Genomic DNA, 18,336 nt, shown 5'->3' on the forward strand with positions numbered 1-18,336 from the left:
TTAGTTACTAAAAACTGTGTATAACAAAACCAACAAAATTAGACAACTTAAACATATGAATTTAAAGCCCAGTATCTCTCGGCCTTTATTCAAAGCAAAAGCTGCATAAAAGTGATACATTTTTGCATAGGGTTTAAAAGTGAGATCGCATAACTGCAATGATGGCTTGTTTACTTCTATCTGCTTGCATCTGTGAGCAGGATGGTGTGTCACATGTGGGTGGAATTAAACAAGAGCACCCAGGATAAACATGCTAAATGCCTCACTTATTGCTAATGTTGGATAAATTAAAAACATAATCAAAACATCACATGACACAGTTTGACAGTTTAAAACTATGCCAGTGCCCACGACGATGAAAGCTTTCACATTTCAAAACAAATGTACCATATGTGAAACCCATCAGTATGCTGGTTCTCAAACTACCAAAAGTCAGACATCCCTGCATTGCAAACATATAAACAGGAAAGCACTGATCTGTACTTGTCACATTTGAGAATCAGCACGATGCTGCATACTGCTGTCATTTACAGCTTTTGGCTTTAAAATGTGAAGTTGCTGATACATGCATGCTTTGCAATGGCCACAAGGGGGTGACCTTTGTTGGTTGCAAAAAGACTTCCAGTCTCAAAAATCTATGGGGCAGCCCCCTGCCCTGACCTCTGTACACACTTTACTGTTGACTTCATAGGCTCTTGGCTCTGGAAGCATTTATTTATCTGTGGTTAAGAGTATATGATTTTGTCAAAGCTACATCAACAGAAGATAGAACAATATTGTACTGCATTTTACTTTATTTTGTATAGTGTATTTCTCTTTTTTCCTAAATGACTTTCTGGATGCTGTTTACATGATTTAAATTAATTGGACAAAACAAACACTTTTAAAAGTCCTCAAAAACACCTTTGTGCTAGTTGCCTCACAGGAGCACTGCCATAATGACACACACACACACACACACACACAGAGACAGACTCTCAAAGTGAAAACAATGTCAGGAATGCAACCATGGCTGGCCAATCAAAGGAATGATATCAGCAGAAACAAATGTTTGAGCTAAAAGATGATAACAGCTCCTCAGGCAGATTTATCCAGAGCTTAGGTGTTCCAACAGCAGAACCATGATCTGCTCATCTTAAATTCAGAGACATCAACAGCAAGAAGGTTCTTATCTGCCTCAGGCTGTGCACACAGTGGCAGGGGAGAGCAGCTCTGAGATGCTATCTGAAACCTGGTCACAACAAACCTTAAAGCCAATCACTAAAATCTTATAAATTAACCCCTGTAAGTGCAGTGCTGCTAAAAGACTCCTCCTAAAAACAACTCACTACCAGTTTGTCTTATAAGAAAAATACTTTTTTTAATTGAATGTTTGATGTTAAGATCTTTACCTACAATAGACCGAGTGTAACTGAATTTTAAGACCAAAACTGACATTTGTTGATTGACTGATTTTCTTTTGCTTTCTGACATACAAAAAATAAAGAAATGATCTTAACATTTGCCGCGGTTCTTATTACTGGTTTACATGCATGAATGACCTTAACTATGACAAACTAAGTAAATATTCATAACATGGTTTCTTTTCTTTAATTTTTCATTTATCAGCTTATGAATGCTGACAGAGATAGATTGGCAAACAGCTAATACTGACATATAATACTGATTGGTCAGATCCCAATAATAAACAAATGACCTTTCTACAAAGGTTTGTTTAGGTTCAGTTTTAAATAGAAGCATGGAAGGAAAAGGATGAAAAACATGATGACTTTATTACAATTTGTTTATTGATATTTTTTGAGTTAAAATGATAACAGAATACTGTAGAATTCACTTAGACATACCCAAAGTTTTGGGTTTTAGTACTGTTGAACCAAAGACCAGCTGTTTTTGAAATAGTAATAGACACATATTATAAAATGTAATTTATTTGTAGAATTGGTGTTTTTTAACCAATAACATAAGAGCATTTTTAGAATCTCTGTCACATATAAATGAAACAGCATTGGTTGAATAACTAAAACCATGCATAATAAAAAGGCCCTTACTCAGATTCTAGTTGAAATAGCTTGGTTGATTGAGGGTCATTATATATTCTTAAACATCCCTATGTGGGACACGTGCTAAAATGTCAACTTGTCTGGCAATGAATGAGTGGTAAAAGCAGATGTATGGGTACCAACCCCTCGCTGAAGTATTCTGGGTGGGACCAGGTCCTGTGCTGCTCATCAGGCATTGGCCAGTTGCTGCGCGTGTTGCTGGGGCGGCGAATGTGCTGTACCTGCCGTTTCTGCTGCATGGCCTGACTGACGCCGGCGACGTAACGTGCAAACTCCGGGTCCGAGCCAACTGCGCGTGGAAAGGGAGGATAAACACAACTATGAGTTTCTGACACCCTCAGCTTTTCTCTTTCGCTCCCTGGAGCTCAATCTATTCAGCCAGACTGTCTACCACAGCAGAAAAATCACAATAGCCTTAAGTCAACTCTGCACAATGGGCCTCGACGCAATCAAAAGAGTGTGCTGCACTGTAAGAAATATAACTGACACAAGCTAAATTCAGCGCACATCACCAACTTACAGTTTTAGCCACAACTTCTCATCGTACCTGACCAATATTTATATCAGGTGTCTTATGTCACCCTTCAGGTTTTAAGAAAAATCTGCTCAATTTAGTCAAATTACAGTGTCTTTTATGCACTGTAGTAATATTTGTCTGGTAGTCGCATCTTTATTTTTGATATCAGCTGATGTTTGAAAGCTAATTTTCTTTTATGACACGATTAAGATTTGAATTTAAATTAAAAACTTTTTACAGTCAGCTTGATACCCACTACCATCTTCTTAATGGTTTCATCTTGATTGTACTGTAGGGAGACTCAGGCCACCCACACCCCTTTCCTGAACATTTGTCTCCAGCTATACCTTTCAAAGTGTTAGAGACACTACTAAGCTTCTCTGAGGTTTTAAAATAATGAAAGTCAGTGCCATCAATGCTGCAGGATTAGCTGAAACTTAACCTAACCCAGTGAAAGAAAACTAAATAAAAGGCTCTTTGGTTTGTTCCCTCATCTCATCACAATCAACATTATTTGTTTATTTAATAAGAACATAGTATGTTAATGGATATCACTACCAAAATGCATAATGCAAGTAACAAAAATGGTGAATTTAGTCATGCTGATTTTTGTGCTCTCAACTTCTTCATATTCTGGATGTGAGTGTCTGCCTTCTTTTTAACTTAAAGAGTTGAGCTGTTCTTATATAAATAAATGTTCACTCTGTTTCATATGGATGTAAACTCAAACATGAAACTGTAAGGTAAACATCACCTGCTGGGTCGAAGGGCAATGTGTCCCCCAGGACTCCAAACACTCCCTCACTCTGGTCCCGGTTGGGCCATGTATTGTTACGAGGTCCTTGGGGTTTCTGACCCAGCATCTCTGACATGACACTGTCCATGTAGGTGCTGACCAAGCCCAGACTGTACAGGTCTGAGCTCAAGTCTGGCAGTCCAGATGATGCCCACTGCCCAATGGGACCTAGGGGTGATAGCCCTGCTGGGGGTCCTTGCGGCGGAGGCTGTTGTCCAGAAGTGCCCAGCCACTTGCTTGCCACTCTTTGTTGTGGTAAGACCTGGGGTGGGGTTTGCTGGGGAGGAAGCTGCGGGGGAGGCGCTTGTTGAGTGATGGGCTGCAGGAGGTGCTGGTAGTAGAGGTGCTGGGCCTGTGGGGAGGGCTGCTGAGGTGGTGGAGGAGGGGGTTGCTGCTGCTGCTGGGGCTGTTGTTGCTGTTGGGGAGGCGGCTGTGGATTAGGCTGAGGCTGTTGTTTCTGTACTGGCTGTGAAGGTTGAGGCTGAGGCTGGGGCTGAGGCAGGGTCTGAGCTGGAGGCTGCAGGGCACTGTGAGAGATTGATGAGGTGGCTTGTGAAGGACCACTTGGGGGCTTCAGCTCAGCAGGATTAGCAGAAGCCACAGAGTTCCTCCTCTTGACCAGGGGTGAGGCTTGCTGGGATTTGCCCATGTTGAATCCTGAGAGAAAGTCAATGACATCCTGCATCTCTTGGTCTGTGGGCAGGTTCATCCCCTGGTCTTCAGAAACTGAACCGTTGGCCAGCTGGTTTTGTTGAGTGGAGTCAGAGGTACAAGGCAGGCTGCCCATCTGCAGGATGCTCTGTAGCCTCCCATCACTGTGGCCCATGCCTTTTGCCTTGTCCTCAGAGTTACTGGTTGTTAGCATGCTGCGAGATGGAGTACTAGGGATGGAAAAACTGCCTCCGCTATTTGAGCTGGATGAGACTTTCTTTGTGAACTTGGAAGTGAGCTTTGATATAGTTTTGGGCAGTCCACTAGAGGTCTTGGAGCTGGTACCTGGAGGCAAGTCTGTGGGGATGCCATAGTCTGGGCTCTCTCTCTGTAGCTGTATCTGAATAGTGGGCAAGGCTTGCTCTCTTTTGTGGACAGGAGAAAAGAAATGTGTGTTAGCTAGTCAAAACATGGAATGAAATCGTTAATCATTACTAACATCTACTCACTTTCTCTCCTTCCACCTGTTGATGTCAAACACCGCTGTGTAAAGCACGTCTACAAGACCAAGTGTCTTCTCTGGGTCCAAGCTTCGCTGGAGTAAGGACATAGTAGCTGGGTCCTCCTTCAAACACCTGAACCCAAAGACACAAACATTCACAACAGGACAGGACATGATCTGTGAGTCCAACAGTATGTCTTACACATAAAGGCTCAGGTGAGATGAATATCTGGCATGTGATATTTATAAACAAGAAAAGATCCCACACTTCCTTTTATTAAAACAAAAAACTCAAACTCATCACAAAACTATGTACTGTGACACGACACAGAGGTTTTAAGAAGAAATACTTCCCCTATTCCCTAAAATAATACTTGCTTTGACTAGTTTGACTTGATTTACAACACACATAATATCAGCACTGCATTAGAGTACATAACTTTAAAAAAAAAAAAAGTCAGTTAAATAAAAGCCTCTGAGAAACACCTTCTTCCAGGACCATTATAAAAGTGCTCTGAATCAAAAACCAGTTTGACTTTTCTAACACCACAAATACCAATGATATGGCTTAGTTTTAAAGTACACATCATTTACACAAAAATCTCTTATATACTACCTAAGTATGAAGGCACTAACCAGCATTTCACTGTTTATTAAATATTTTATATCAAACACATTCTCAATCCCTCTTGAGCCTTAAGCTTTAAAGTCTGTATAAAACCGTCCAAATCAACAGCATGTGTTGATTTGTTCCATAATACCAACTTCAATTTACTTGCCTTCAATTTTCAACTGTCTCCAACAGTCTAGATTTGTATGTTACTTATCTGTTTACTAAGGGACTGTAAATTCTGCTGTCTGCTCACAAACCCACAATGAAAAGGTTCAGATACTAATGCATTGATTTATTACCCAAAGCTCAGTCAGCACATGTGTAGGTGTGCTTGAAAATTTACAGCTGATGCTATAAATGAGTAAAGTTGAAGTTCTGCAGTGTAAGAGCAGTTTTTCTTTGTTTGTTTTTTTTGTCATCTATTTAAACATCAGCATTGGCCACAGAATTTGTAAAGGATGAATAAAGCTTCTGGCTCTGAAAAGTGAAGCCAACACATTAATACTTTAAACCTGTATTCTTGTTAATGGCCAGCAGGGGGCAACTCTTCTGGCTGCAAAAAGACTTCCTGTTGTAAAGAAGTTTATAAAAAACAAATAAAAAACAAAAAACAAACTTTCAGCTCTCTTGGTCTGTGATCTCAGTAAACACTTTTCTGATGACTGCAGACTATGCTCATGTCTGTCCCCTGTTTCACAATAAGATCCAGCCCGTCTTTCATCCTGTCTGGTTCCAGCCATCATAACTTGTCTTCAAAAACTAGTGGTTGGCCTCATCAATCTTATTTTATTTATTTAAAAAAATAAATAAATAAATAAATAAAAATCAGTCTACGGTGGATATTTGCCATCATAAAACCAACTGCCAAATAAGACAGCACTGGGATGCAGCTTTTTAAGGTTGCCTAAATTTACACTTATTAAAAGCCAGTGTGACGAAGAACTGATAGAGTCCCAATCAAAAGTTTAAGACCACTTAAAAAATGGGGGGAAAAAAAAAATCATTTTCCATGGTTGGATCTTAACAAGGTTCCAAGTAAAGCTTCAACGACAAGAAGAAAGGGGAGTCAGACAAAACATTTTTTGAGCATGCAATTTATTGAAAACAATGCTCCACCATTGATCACTTCAAAAATTTGTTGCAGCATGCTTGATGCAAGCGTTTCCATGAGGTGCCTGGGAACATTTCTCCAAGTGTTGAAGATGGCTGCACGAAGGGCATCTACTTCCCTTGCCATCCATCCCCAAAGGTTCTCAATTGGATTTAGATTAGGGGAACATGCAGGATGACCCCCTGTTATTCTCCTGGAAGAAGTTCGTTGTCCTGCGCGCATTGTGTACTGTAGCATCGTCCTGTTGAAAAACCCAGTCATTACCACAGAGATGAGGGCCCTCAGTCATGAAGGATGCTCTCTGCAACATGGGGACATAGCCAGCGGCCATTTGACACCCCTGCACCTCCTGAAGCTCCATTGTTCCATTAAAGGAAAACACCCCAGACCGTTATGGCGCTCCCCCCACTGTGGCGCATAGAAAACATCTGCTGGGATCTGCTTGTCATGCCAGCAACGTTGCATCAAGGTGAAATTTTTTCTCATCAAAAAATAAAACTTTCTTCCACTTTTCAATGTCCCATGTTTGGTGCTCTCTTGCAAAGTCCAAACGGTCAGGTCTGTGGCGCTCAAGGAGACGAGGCCTTTGAAGACGTTTTTTGTTTTTCAACCCCTTCAGCCTCAGATGCAGTCTGATGTTATGGGGCTGCAGTTGGCACCACTAACCGCCTTAATTTGGGTCGAGGATCGTCCAGTGTCTTCACAGACAGCCAATTGGATCCTCTGCCTCATTGCTGGTGAAATTTCTTTGGGTCTTCACTGGACTTTTTTGCTCCATAACCCTCAAGTTCATTTAAGAAATTCCACATGACTTGTCTTACTGCGCCCCACCTCAGCAGCGATGACACACTGCGAGAGACCCTACTTATGCAGTTCAACAACCCGACCACGTTCATAAAGGGAAAGGTTTTTCGCCTTTACCATCAGAACGTCATGACAGTGTGACTACCTGACAGAAAATGACAATGAATCCACATTTTTGCACAGATTTCACCTTTTAAAGGCATGTGGTCTGAAACTTTTGATCAGCTGTAAAACATTAACTATTTAAACTGTTTCAGTTTAAGTGTTGTCTTCAATAAAATGCATGCTCAAAAATTGTTTTGTCTCACTCCTGTTTCTTCTTGTTGTTGTTGACGCTCTACTTGGAAGCTTGTTAAGATCCAATAATGCAAAATATAATAAAATATAAATATAATTTTCTGCCATTTTTCAGGTGATCTTAAACTTTTGATTGCGACTGTAGTAAACAGCCCAGGTACCTGTTTTAATTATGATTTCCTGGCAAAAAGGCTGAATAACATGTATACAAACAAAAACAATTAAAGAATGTATACATATTACCTATATGCCACGTTAAAAAAAAAAAAAAAAAAAACTCATAAAAACAACTTGTGTGTTGCATTTCTCACGTTGTACTCACCATGTAGAAGGAACCTGGACCACCACCTTGGATCCCTCCAGAGTGATCTGGGGAGCATAGGCCTCCTTGTTCTCAATCTGCGCAGTATCGACAACCACCTGACAGGACACAGAAATACCCTTCTGTTAGCCATCTTAACCTTTCCTGCCATTTCTTTCCATTATTGTGATTTATCTTCTGAAAAAAAAAAGGTTGTGCTGGATTGCTGCTAAGTTTTTTTGCCATTTTTTATTTTATTTTCCACGAAGTTTTTTCTTTTCAAACTGTTGCACCATTTCCCTCTGTATATCTGTAGCTCTCTTAACTTCAGTACAGGACTATCATTAAAATCGCGGTAAAAACTGACCCAACGTACACTCGCATCTTCCACCCATCTGCAGTGCAGTGGTCCAGTGCACTAGGTTACAAAAACTGAAATGCAAGACCGTCCAAAGTGCTACAAATATGTGACGTCAAACTTGGCGAGTATAAAGACACCAACTCTACAAAACCCTACAGAATACGGACAGATACAATTACAATTTTACCCAGCTGATTAAAACCCTCCTTTACCACCATCTAACGATATCAGAAATTTTCATTCACAGTTTGTCCCCCCGGAAATATCAGTTCAGACCAATTCTCAGCAAATATTATCTTTGTGCTCATATATTCATATCTGCATTTATAATGGATTCTAAATTAAATTTAAGGTTAAAATGAAGTTAAAGTAAAGAAGATCTGGGAGAAACACCCTTCAGTCAGTATCAGTGTTGCATATTTTGTCCACCAGAGGTCACTGCATAACTTCCCTGTTGGCGCCATTTGAAAAACCAGGATCAACTTCTTCAAGCGTGCAAATAACTTCATAAGCACTTCCCTATTAGTGCCATGTTTGGAACGCCACGAACACAACAATCAGCTGATCTGGGCAGAATTGGGAGGAAAAAAGTAATCCGCAAGTTCCTGTGACAAGATTGTTTTTGGCGTAAAAACATTTCTCAAGTGCACCGTCATATCATCTTAGCAAGGACTCAGAAATAACTACACATGACAAATGTTTAGTAAATCTATGTATAGTTCAAATGTCTGAGAAAAATAAATATAGTGGCTGATATATTGGAATATAGAACTTTTAAAATCCTGTACTGGTCAGGGTCTACATGTCACCAGCTGCTAGCATCTCCTCCTTTCATGCTCGACCCTTAACTGGTGAAACAAGTTTGCCGTTTCCTCCTTTAGTGAGAACAGTTTTATTGCCTATTTTGCACTTCTTGCATATTCTTGCTTTTTATTGTGCTTATTTGGAGGTTTGAAGTATTTGAAGTAGCTCCCTTTTTACCAAACCATCCTTGGAGGCTTGCATAGAGATTTTGGGGACACGTGACCGCTTACGACGTGACATTAACTTGTTGGCCATTTCTGTACGTGCAAGTGAAAAACCTACTAAACATTATGTAGAGGAGACAAACTCTGGCAACTATGAGTAAACAAACAAGTGTATATACTCTGTCAGATGAAGTAAAACACTTTCATGACAACCCAAAAAGTTGATTCTGTTCATCTGGATGTAGCATTTTTAGTGGGAGAAATGTTTCATCACACATCCAAGTGACGTCTTCAGCCTCAGCTGAATGCAGGTTTCTTTAACCTTAAACATTTGCATAATGACTGAAACTAGCACCACTGACGAACAAATGGGCTGCGAGGTCATTTTCTTGATCATTAATATGCATTTGTCATGACCATTGTCAAAACCCTTAGTTATCCCTTATGTGTCAAGATTATCGGACAGCTGGGATGCATTTTCTCCAAACACTGCATCTCTGTGGGTTTCAAACCCTAAAAAGGCCCAACTTGAGGTACTTGGGCAAGATAAACTCAAATTGTATTCTTGTATCTTTGCGAGACCCTGGTTTCTCTACGATGCATTCATCAGCGTGTGAATATTAGATAGAAAGCACTTAAGCACAGAAAACAAGCACTTGGGTGAATGAGCTATAAAGTACACCGAGTGCTCAGGTAGAGTAGAAAGCGTTATATAAGAACCAGTCGATTCACCATTTACATGTGGCACTTGCTGTCAGACATGCCTGGGCTTGTCGTGTTCTGCCCACTCAGGAAATAAACACATAATGCTGCTACATGACACTTTTATATCAAGTAAAAATGTATACCTGTTCTGTCAGAGATAATATAAATGTGTCACAGTTTAGAAATCAAAAAAGTTACTCTATATTTTAAGTTTTCTTGCTTCACATATACAGCAACACACACTGACACAGTCTTAAAAAGCAACCGGACATGACTTATGCTCAAAGAAAATGTCAGTCTAATTTAAGACTTTTTTCCAGGCATGGTATGTTGTGGAAAAATAGTTAGAAGTCAAATGCTAGTTACTGGTACCTCTCATTAATTTCCTACTTAGCAGCGAGAGTTCAAGGTGAGAAAGGTGAATGACTTTAATCAGCAAGTCACAACACACAGGTAAGCCTTCCTGTCTGCTGGGAGTCAAATATATTTGCAAGTTCTTTGAAAGTGGCCTTGGCTCCTTGAGACCTGAGTAGCTGGGTCATAAAGAGGGAGTGAAGGTGGGAGGAGTCTATTTCCTGTATTGCAGGAAATTACCCTATTGTTATTAAAAAGGCAGGTGCATCCTTTAAAAAAAAAAAAAGGGGGGGGGGGGGGGGGGGCAAACTATGTGAGAACCGCACACAGATGCAGTCAGTTGGTCAGATATGTTGAAACAGACACACACAGAGAAGTAATGCAGCAGAACAGACAAGGTCGTGTTGTTTTGGTGCACTCTGGCAGCCATAAAAAAAGTGAGCAACATTGCCAGGAACACAACAGAAACGGTGCTTCTCACTGTAACTGTCACATGAGCGTAAAGAAAACAGGGAGGAGAAACATTTCTGTGGGAGTCATATTTGGTGCATTGCATGACAATGAGCATGTGAGTAAATGTGTGGAGAAGATACAACGTGTGCGAGGGTGGGTGTCCATGCTTACTCGCTGCAAGATCTATTTTGGGTTTGGTGGTAATAGGCTCAGATAAGGAGCTAATGCAAAGCGCTCATTCATCATATAGGGATTGTTTTACAGTTAGCATGGGGCTGGACGGGAACAAGCTCTCCGTTTTGACACACAAAGCAGGGCAGACCACACAGAGGAAATAAACAGTGAAGCATAAACACACTGGTGTTACTCTGAGGAAAGACTTGCTGATGGCTCTGCCCACGACTCTCCTTTTCAACAGAAGGGTGGGGGAGTTTTGTTTGAATTTCGTCAGACCCGTCCAGACGAGCCTATCCTTCACCCAGATGCTGAAGGAATGCTTCTTCCCTTTTGTCTGTCACTGGTGTTCGTTTACACCTCCTGGCTGCCTCAAAGCAAGCAGACAGATCTGCTCATCTTCAGTACAAGTCGGACAAACAATGGGATGTAAGTAGCCAAACCACCAGATACTCAGATGGAGGATTCAGTGGCAGTGAAGAAGCCTGTTCACACAGGTATTCCACCTACTATCCACTGTTCTGAGGTACCAACTACACAGTGGATGTTAACAAGACCAGTCATCATTTGGCATAGACACATAAAATAACTTAAATAAATTACATTTCTGGTGACTTTCTTAAGCATTTAGAAAAACTGAGAAAAATCTAGAGGAATATTTATAATAATAAAAGTCACTTTATTTTTTTTTTCCATTGATTTTGAAATTCTTACAAACACTACTGAATGGTGCTCTGACCTAACATCTATACTCACCAGACCAGCCTGGGCAAACAGTAGCTGGACAGCTGTCTTGCAAGCTCCTCTCCAACTGGATGGGCAGACCTGGTTTAGGACCTCAGTGACAGGAGAGTCATCTCTGGGTGTCACTCCGTTCTGCCCAAGGGCCTCCTTAATGAGCTGCAGCATCGTGTGCTAAAGAAACAAAACATGGCGGTCCATTACCAAAGCAGCCTATCACAAATATTTGCTGATGTTACAATATAGACACCTGTATTAAACCCCCCCCCCAACAACAACAACTTGAGACTTCAGGAGCCTACATATCTGCTAAGGTTATCACTCAAAACACTGAAAAATGTTTTGATGATGAAACAAAAAAAACAACAGAATGTAGACGAGATGAGGATCATACCGTTTTCAATTTGAGGTTTTCAGCTGCTGACTCATTGAAGGACACTCCTTTGAGAAAATGTGAGCCAATTTGCACGGGGATGGTGGGCAGCTCGCACTGAATGGGCTGCGAGGTGGTCTGCATCCTGCCCGCCTGCTGAGCCTCAGCCTCACTGCAACAACCCTATACGACACACGCATGGATATAAACACACAACAGCCAAAACACTCATTACAGCAAAAAACATGAGATATGTTCGTAATATTCTTTAATCAACTCCTGTGTCAACACTAAAATGATACAAGTACCATAAAAACAAACTTTATGCTACTGGGAAATTAACAGGCATTAAATCATTGCAAGTATTAGGAACAGTGGACAGCCACCAACTCCAGTCCACAGTGACGGGAGAATTAAGCGAACACGCTACAATAGCAGAAGGGAAGGGAACACACACAAGCATGGGGAGAGCATGCCACCTTGACATGGAAAGGTTACAATTTGTGATAGTGAACACACCTGTAAGGCTGCCTCCACAGCTTTGGGGTTGAGATGAAAGCCTGCCTTCAGAGCATACTCACTATGACCGAGGCTCTCTAATGCTGCTTTATAAGCCTGGACAGGGAAGAAGAAAATGATCAGTTACTTTAATATGTTACAGTTTTTATTTCTCCTCTCTGCGTTTTTTTTTTAAGTAATTATATTATAGTTTTATAATATAAGACTTCATCTAGTTCCATTGTATTATTCCATTAAAATGAAAAGAAAACCTCAAAGACCAAAGTCCATTTGATTCTTAAAACATACCTCAGTATATGTCTAACTCTGGAATAACAGCAACTCATTTCCTAGCCTGATCTATACACTCATACTGCACCTGTAAAGCACTGTCAATCTTCATGTTGAGCTCCTTCAGCTGGTGCTCAGGGATGGTTGTGTTGTTGGAGCAAAAGAGTTGCTGAACCTGGATGCCTGCCAGGCAGCCGTCCCGGCCCCTCTCTCTCAGCCTCGCCGTGGCCTGAGGGTACAGCAGCATACAAAAGAGCTCTGGGTCAATTTACAGCAGGAACATCAATGAAATGTTGCACTGCAACAAAATCTCACCACAAGCAAGAAGTACTTGAGAATAAATGTATAATGCTAATATAATACTGATAGTTTTCTTTCAATGCTGCAAAAACCCTATCTTGTGTAGCTTCTGAAATATGAGCCCTCTGGTGTCTCCCTCTATCCAGGCTGATTCCCTGCAGGGCTAACACTCTGCATGCCCGAGTTTAACAAATCAATCAACCCACTATTCTCCTCTCTGCTTCACTGTATACAACAAATCTTGAAAGGGTCCTTGGAGACTGATAAGCCAGGAGATCAGTTGGGTCCTCTTACAAAACAGCTTCTCCTACATAGAGATAGGCTTTAAAGAACATAGCAATGCAAGTTTACAGACAGGCTACAGCCTAGAAAAGAGGAAATAGGAAATTTGGACTGGAAATCATAAATTGTTGGCATTTTTCAGGAATGTGTAGCAAGCTGTTTTTTTTTCACCTCACACAGACAAACCACACATTTCCAAAGCTTAGATCTGGAAAAGTCCTGGGGCTGTGGCTGCATACCTCAGCTGCACCTTTCCATGAGCGGGAAGCTTCTTCCAGCTCTGTAAGGGGCCCAAGGTCAGAGCTTTGGGAGCGGGCATTGGCACAGCGCTCTTGGGCCTGGGCAAGAGCCTCGGCCAGGCAAGACTGAGCCACGGGCTGGACTTTCTGAAGAGCCTGTGATAGAAACTGGAAATGGACCTGCATCACCGTGAGGAAGCACCGACCTAGTACCTGGGAAAAAGAACACAGAGATTACAGTTACAACATACCTTAAGTCTAAGAGCACTCATTATTTGAATGTGGCTCAGTCAAGATGTTTGAGAAACCAAACAATATGGATGCCCTCAGCATAGAGGTGGAATCCTGTATGTCCACATGCCTCTGGGCTTCGTTATTGTTGATTAAAACAAAACTGCTTGCTGCTTTGTTTGCGCCTATCTAATGAAGCATTCGTCAAGTAATGACTGGTTGCTTTACCAACAAGTTATTTCTCCATCTAATATTTTTTTTTTGCATTTTCCTGCCTGTTCAACCATAAAGTTCCAGGAATTAAGAAGTGTGTCAACTATTTTCTATACACAAAACATCATCATGCTTGACAGGTAAACCTCAAAAGCTGTGATATATGCTTGTTTCGGTAAATTTGGTGCAGGATGTTGCGCAGGCATGATGTGTTTTGGCTCGAGTTGCAGCATATTAAGATAAATGCTTTGAAAAACATGCTAGCGACAACCATTAAACTGTTTATACACACATACAGCAAATGAATACCAGGCAGATTAAAGTCTGGCTACTGCTTTCAACGATTGTATGCCCTATTAATCTCAAACTTATCCAACAAATAAACTTAAGTTCTCTTTCAGAAACACTTTGCTACCTTATTTCCTATTTGTTTTTTTACACAAACTTAAGAATCGTAATGTGAAAGATGGCAAGACCAAATCTCTATAACCAATACATCAACTTCCAAAATACAACATTTTACCAGATTTTAGCAAACCTAAACTTAACGATAAAGTAAACTTTAGTGATAGATAAATAGATAATTATATAAGAACATTATAGCAAGGAGAGAAAAATCCACTATTCCACACATGTGGGAAAAGCATGTGCAAAGTTGACAATAATAACTGACATCATTCCACTACAAAGTGTGTCCAAGCAAGTGCTTGCTGAGTTCAGACAAGCTGTTTGTTGTTCAGTTTGCAAAATAAGAGAAATAGGACACCGTGGGTTCGCTACGGTCACAGGGTTTTCTTTTTCAGATACCTGCTGAAAATATCTCAAGGGATAGGGCTGAGTTCTGAAGTAAGAAATATGCAGTTGCTTTATGATGGCAGACAGGAACAACAACAACGAAGCCATCTTCATTCTTTAACACAATTCACGGACACCAAAACTAAGATGCACAAATGACTGGAGGCATAAAACCGCCATGACTTTGGAGTTTCATTGGTTTTGTAACAACTACAAAATAGGACACGTTGCCAAATAAATTATCATATTTGACATGCTCATGACTTTGGAATTTACTGCCTCATTCAGATTCCATTTAAATATCAAATGACTCAAGAGTGAAACTTTAGAGTAACTAAATATAAAATTCAAATGAAATTGATTTTGTTTAAGTTTACGATAATTACAGCGGGAACTCAAATGTAGTTCTCGCTGTTATGTGTGGGTACACATTTCATTGACAAGCTTCTAGTCTATTTTTCCATTTTTTCATATGAAGTCTTTTTGAAGGCACACTCAATCCTCCATACGAAAGCAGTGCTGGAAAAATTCAAAGACCATGCACTGTGGTATTCCAAGCAGGGCTCATGTTTAACATGCTGGACCTCACAGAAACTGAACAAATTTATATGAGCTCTTCTGACCAGAAATATCCTCTGAATATTCAGGCTTCTTTTCATGTTCTTTTGCAAAGTTTAATTGTGGTTTGTGCAAAAGAGAAAACCTACGAAGAGGCTGTTAAGCAGCATCTTTTGCAGAGTCTGAGCTGGCACAAACTCTGATTTCCACCGATGAACTGTTTGCTGAGGCGAAAACACACTGAAACATGTGCTTTTATATTTAGACTGAAGAATCATCACACCTTACACCATGAGGCTCTGATTAGTACCAGTTTGAATCTTTCTATACCTCCCAATTACTGATGCAACTCAGTTTCAACTTATTTTAATTGGTCTGTATCTTCCTGGCTCATTTTCTATATTAAAAATAAAAAATAAAAATCTGATTGCAAGACTTCAGTTCTTCGGGCACTGACTGGATTCTGGGAATCTCATTTAAAATTATAGATGTCAACATGTTTTCTGAGTCAGTGTGCGCATTGGATAAATAAAGTTCTACCACAGCAAGCCTGAGGTAGAACTATAAAATGAGTTTTCTTATAACAAGCATAACAAGTTAGAGAACCTACCTTTCCTGACAATTTTTTAACTACATTTTTTTTTAATTACAGTTCAGAGAAAGTAATGCAACTCACTGAACATTCTGAGCCAGGAAAACCCCTGTAAGTATGAAAGAAACGTTTTTTATATAGTGTGCAACAAGCAATATGAAAGCTCACCAAAAGAAAAAGAAAAGAAAACTACCAAACAAGAAGTTTCTCTGTGACTCAGAGTCAGTATCCTGTCTGAAAGTTGAAAATGTCAGTATATCATGTGGTTTGTTTAATCTGTTCCTCATAATGCAACTAAAATAACAACAAGCTGGTCCTGGACTGAAAAGAAACAAGACAAGTTCAGAGGAAAACTTGTGGCTCTGAGATATTATATGGCACAGCTCTGCTCTAGACTAAAAAACTAATGTCAGTATGCTAAGATGCTTATATCTACAATGACAATGCATCATCACAGTCTTTGCTTAGTTCTAAATGCTGCCACACTAAAGTAAGTTCTCAATTTTGCAAATACACATTTACATATATACGTTCTGAACAACTCATCACAAAGATACATCAATGTGGACCATGAATATCAGGGAGATGGTGTTGTTATATAAATCAGTTGTGATATTTCAATCTGCTGATGGTGCAAAGTGAGAAGTCAGAGGAAAAAATAGAATGAGTTAAATTCGATTAAATTAGAATGTCTGGGGGACTTAAATATTTATAGAAAATTCCAAAGCAATCTACTGACAATCTGTTGGATATTTAACTGAAAAACCTTTATGGTAGTACTGGGAAAATCATTACTGGATCACTGAAATGAGCAACATTTATCCTTTGAGGCCAATAAAAAAAAAAAAAAAAAACTGTACAAAAGTCGACAGTGAACTCCAACTTACCAGCAAAAGGTGGAGAAGCCAACACTTCCGTCGCTACAGTCCTCAAAATGAAATCCATAACTGCAAGTTCATGCCAAAACTCTTAGATTCACTAAACTATGTACGATAATATGATGCCTATCCCCCTGCCACCTTCAGTTGGAGATCTGATAAATACGGGCTCATTTCCAGGGTACACTACATGAGAAACACCTGTTGTTGCTGTTAAAGCAACTAATCAGAGGTCAATTATTCAATGGAGATATAGTATGCTTGCCAAACAGAAAAATAACATAACAAACACTGATAATGAGGGCCGAGGTAGATATCACCAGCATATCTTAATGAAGATAACAAAATGAGCACATGCTGACAAAAAAATCAAAAACTACTCTGCTACAAAGGCTGCTATAATCAAGCAAAGAAAGAAAAAAAAAATGAGGACATGGCTAAAGCATAAGATAATGGATAACACATGTGATTGGCTGTGCAGTATCCCACACAGTCATGGAAAATATGAGAAATAGTGAGTGCAGCAGAGCCAAGCTCATGCTGGCCTCCCTCAGAACCAAACAAGGCGAATCATGAATCAATCATCAACATTTATACTTCTATTTTCTGAGAACACCTGCACAATCACCACACCAGATCTGGGAGAGTAGAGTTCCTGAAGTCCAGACCTTTTCTGGGTAAAAGGAGAGTGAAGCTATTACAACAACCAGATGCTTACATAGTGGGGTTGCATTGCTGTCTGATCTACAAAAGAAAACAAGCAGCCTACCTCTGTTCATTAATGTCACTGGTCATGCTTTATTTATTTTTTGCTTTCTCCCTTGCTTTTCACTTCTTTTTTTCTGCATCTTCCCCCTTACACAATCATTTCTAAGAAACAGGAAGGTCACAATTATCCTGACCCCTACATTTCTCAGAAGTGGCCTATTGGATATTCTAGTCTTCAAAAACGTAAAACAGCTGTTCTGCGGGACTCTAAAGTCATGTGGATGGAACTTCATCAGCCAAATAAGCAGAACAAAAAAATCCAATATAATCTCATAGTTTGGTTAAAATGGGGTTCATCTTTAAATGGCACAACAATCAGGCTAAGAGAGATATATAAAGTATCGTGCCGAGCACATTTTTTCTTGAGGTCTAATGCTGGGTTCAAAGTAAATATTAGCAGATCTGATGCAATCAGGATGATGTCGGCTGTGAAAATTTTAAAAATGGCCATTATGATCTGACAGAAAAAAATACTTCATTTCCAATGCTTTCTCTTAGATTGTCAGATTTGAGCAGAGCGGTCTCCGTTGTGTAAAACGAAAAGGATATTGCAGATTAAGCTTGGTCTAACTGTTACATGGAGCGCCAGCCTCTATCATACACACTTCTTTGGTTGTTATTGTTTGTTTACACTCTTTATAAATTACTATCGCGCATTTTCTGAAGAAACACGCATGTTAATTGAATAAAACATGAACGTTTCTCTCAGTTGTGAAAAAGCCAAGATTTAATAACTTCATTAATTGCCCAATCTCACATACTGACCGTAATAACAATGGATTTTAACTTGGATGGACTGCCCAAGAATATTTGATAAACATTCAGAAATGTTAAACTGACTCATCTTTTAAATTCATCTGAGAAAGACATCACCCACAACTGATGCCACTTTTATTTTGAAAAGTTTGAA

The 18,336-nt window shown here is 39.9% G+C and overlaps 1 protein-coding gene across 3 annotated transcripts in view; it reads right to left on the reverse strand.

Annotated features, from left to right (window-relative positions):
• The window catches only part of garre1 (granule associated Rac and RHOG effector 1), a 41,509-nt gene that overhangs the window by 3,866 nt on the left and 19,307 nt on the right, over positions 1-18,336 (reverse strand). For all 3 annotated transcript variants that reach the window (XM_085424233.1, XM_085424143.1, XM_085424196.1), the window contains 9 exons: positions 13,392-13,604; positions 12,659-12,799; positions 12,301-12,396; positions 11,803-11,964; positions 11,424-11,582; positions 7,674-7,771; positions 4,534-4,659; positions 3,332-4,449; positions 2,184-2,349 (listed from right to left, as the gene is read on the reverse strand). In XM_085424233.1, the coding sequence (XP_085280359.1) occupies positions 2,184-2,349; positions 3,332-4,449; positions 4,534-4,659; positions 7,674-7,771; positions 11,424-11,582; positions 11,803-11,964; positions 12,301-12,396; positions 12,659-12,799; positions 13,392-13,604 (2,279 nt within the window). The remainder of the gene's footprint in view (positions 1-2,183; positions 2,350-3,331; positions 4,450-4,533; positions 4,660-7,673; positions 7,772-11,423; positions 11,583-11,802; positions 11,965-12,300; positions 12,397-12,658; positions 12,800-13,391; positions 13,605-18,336) is intronic.

The sequence above is a fragment of the Rhamphochromis longiceps genome, linkage group LG1 (genome assembly GCF_057381845.1).
Source record: "Rhamphochromis longiceps isolate RC_006_pf linkage group LG1, R_longiceps_female_GT1.1, whole genome shotgun sequence".
Taxonomy (NCBI): domain Eukaryota; kingdom Metazoa; phylum Chordata; class Actinopteri; order Cichliformes; family Cichlidae; genus Rhamphochromis; species Rhamphochromis longiceps.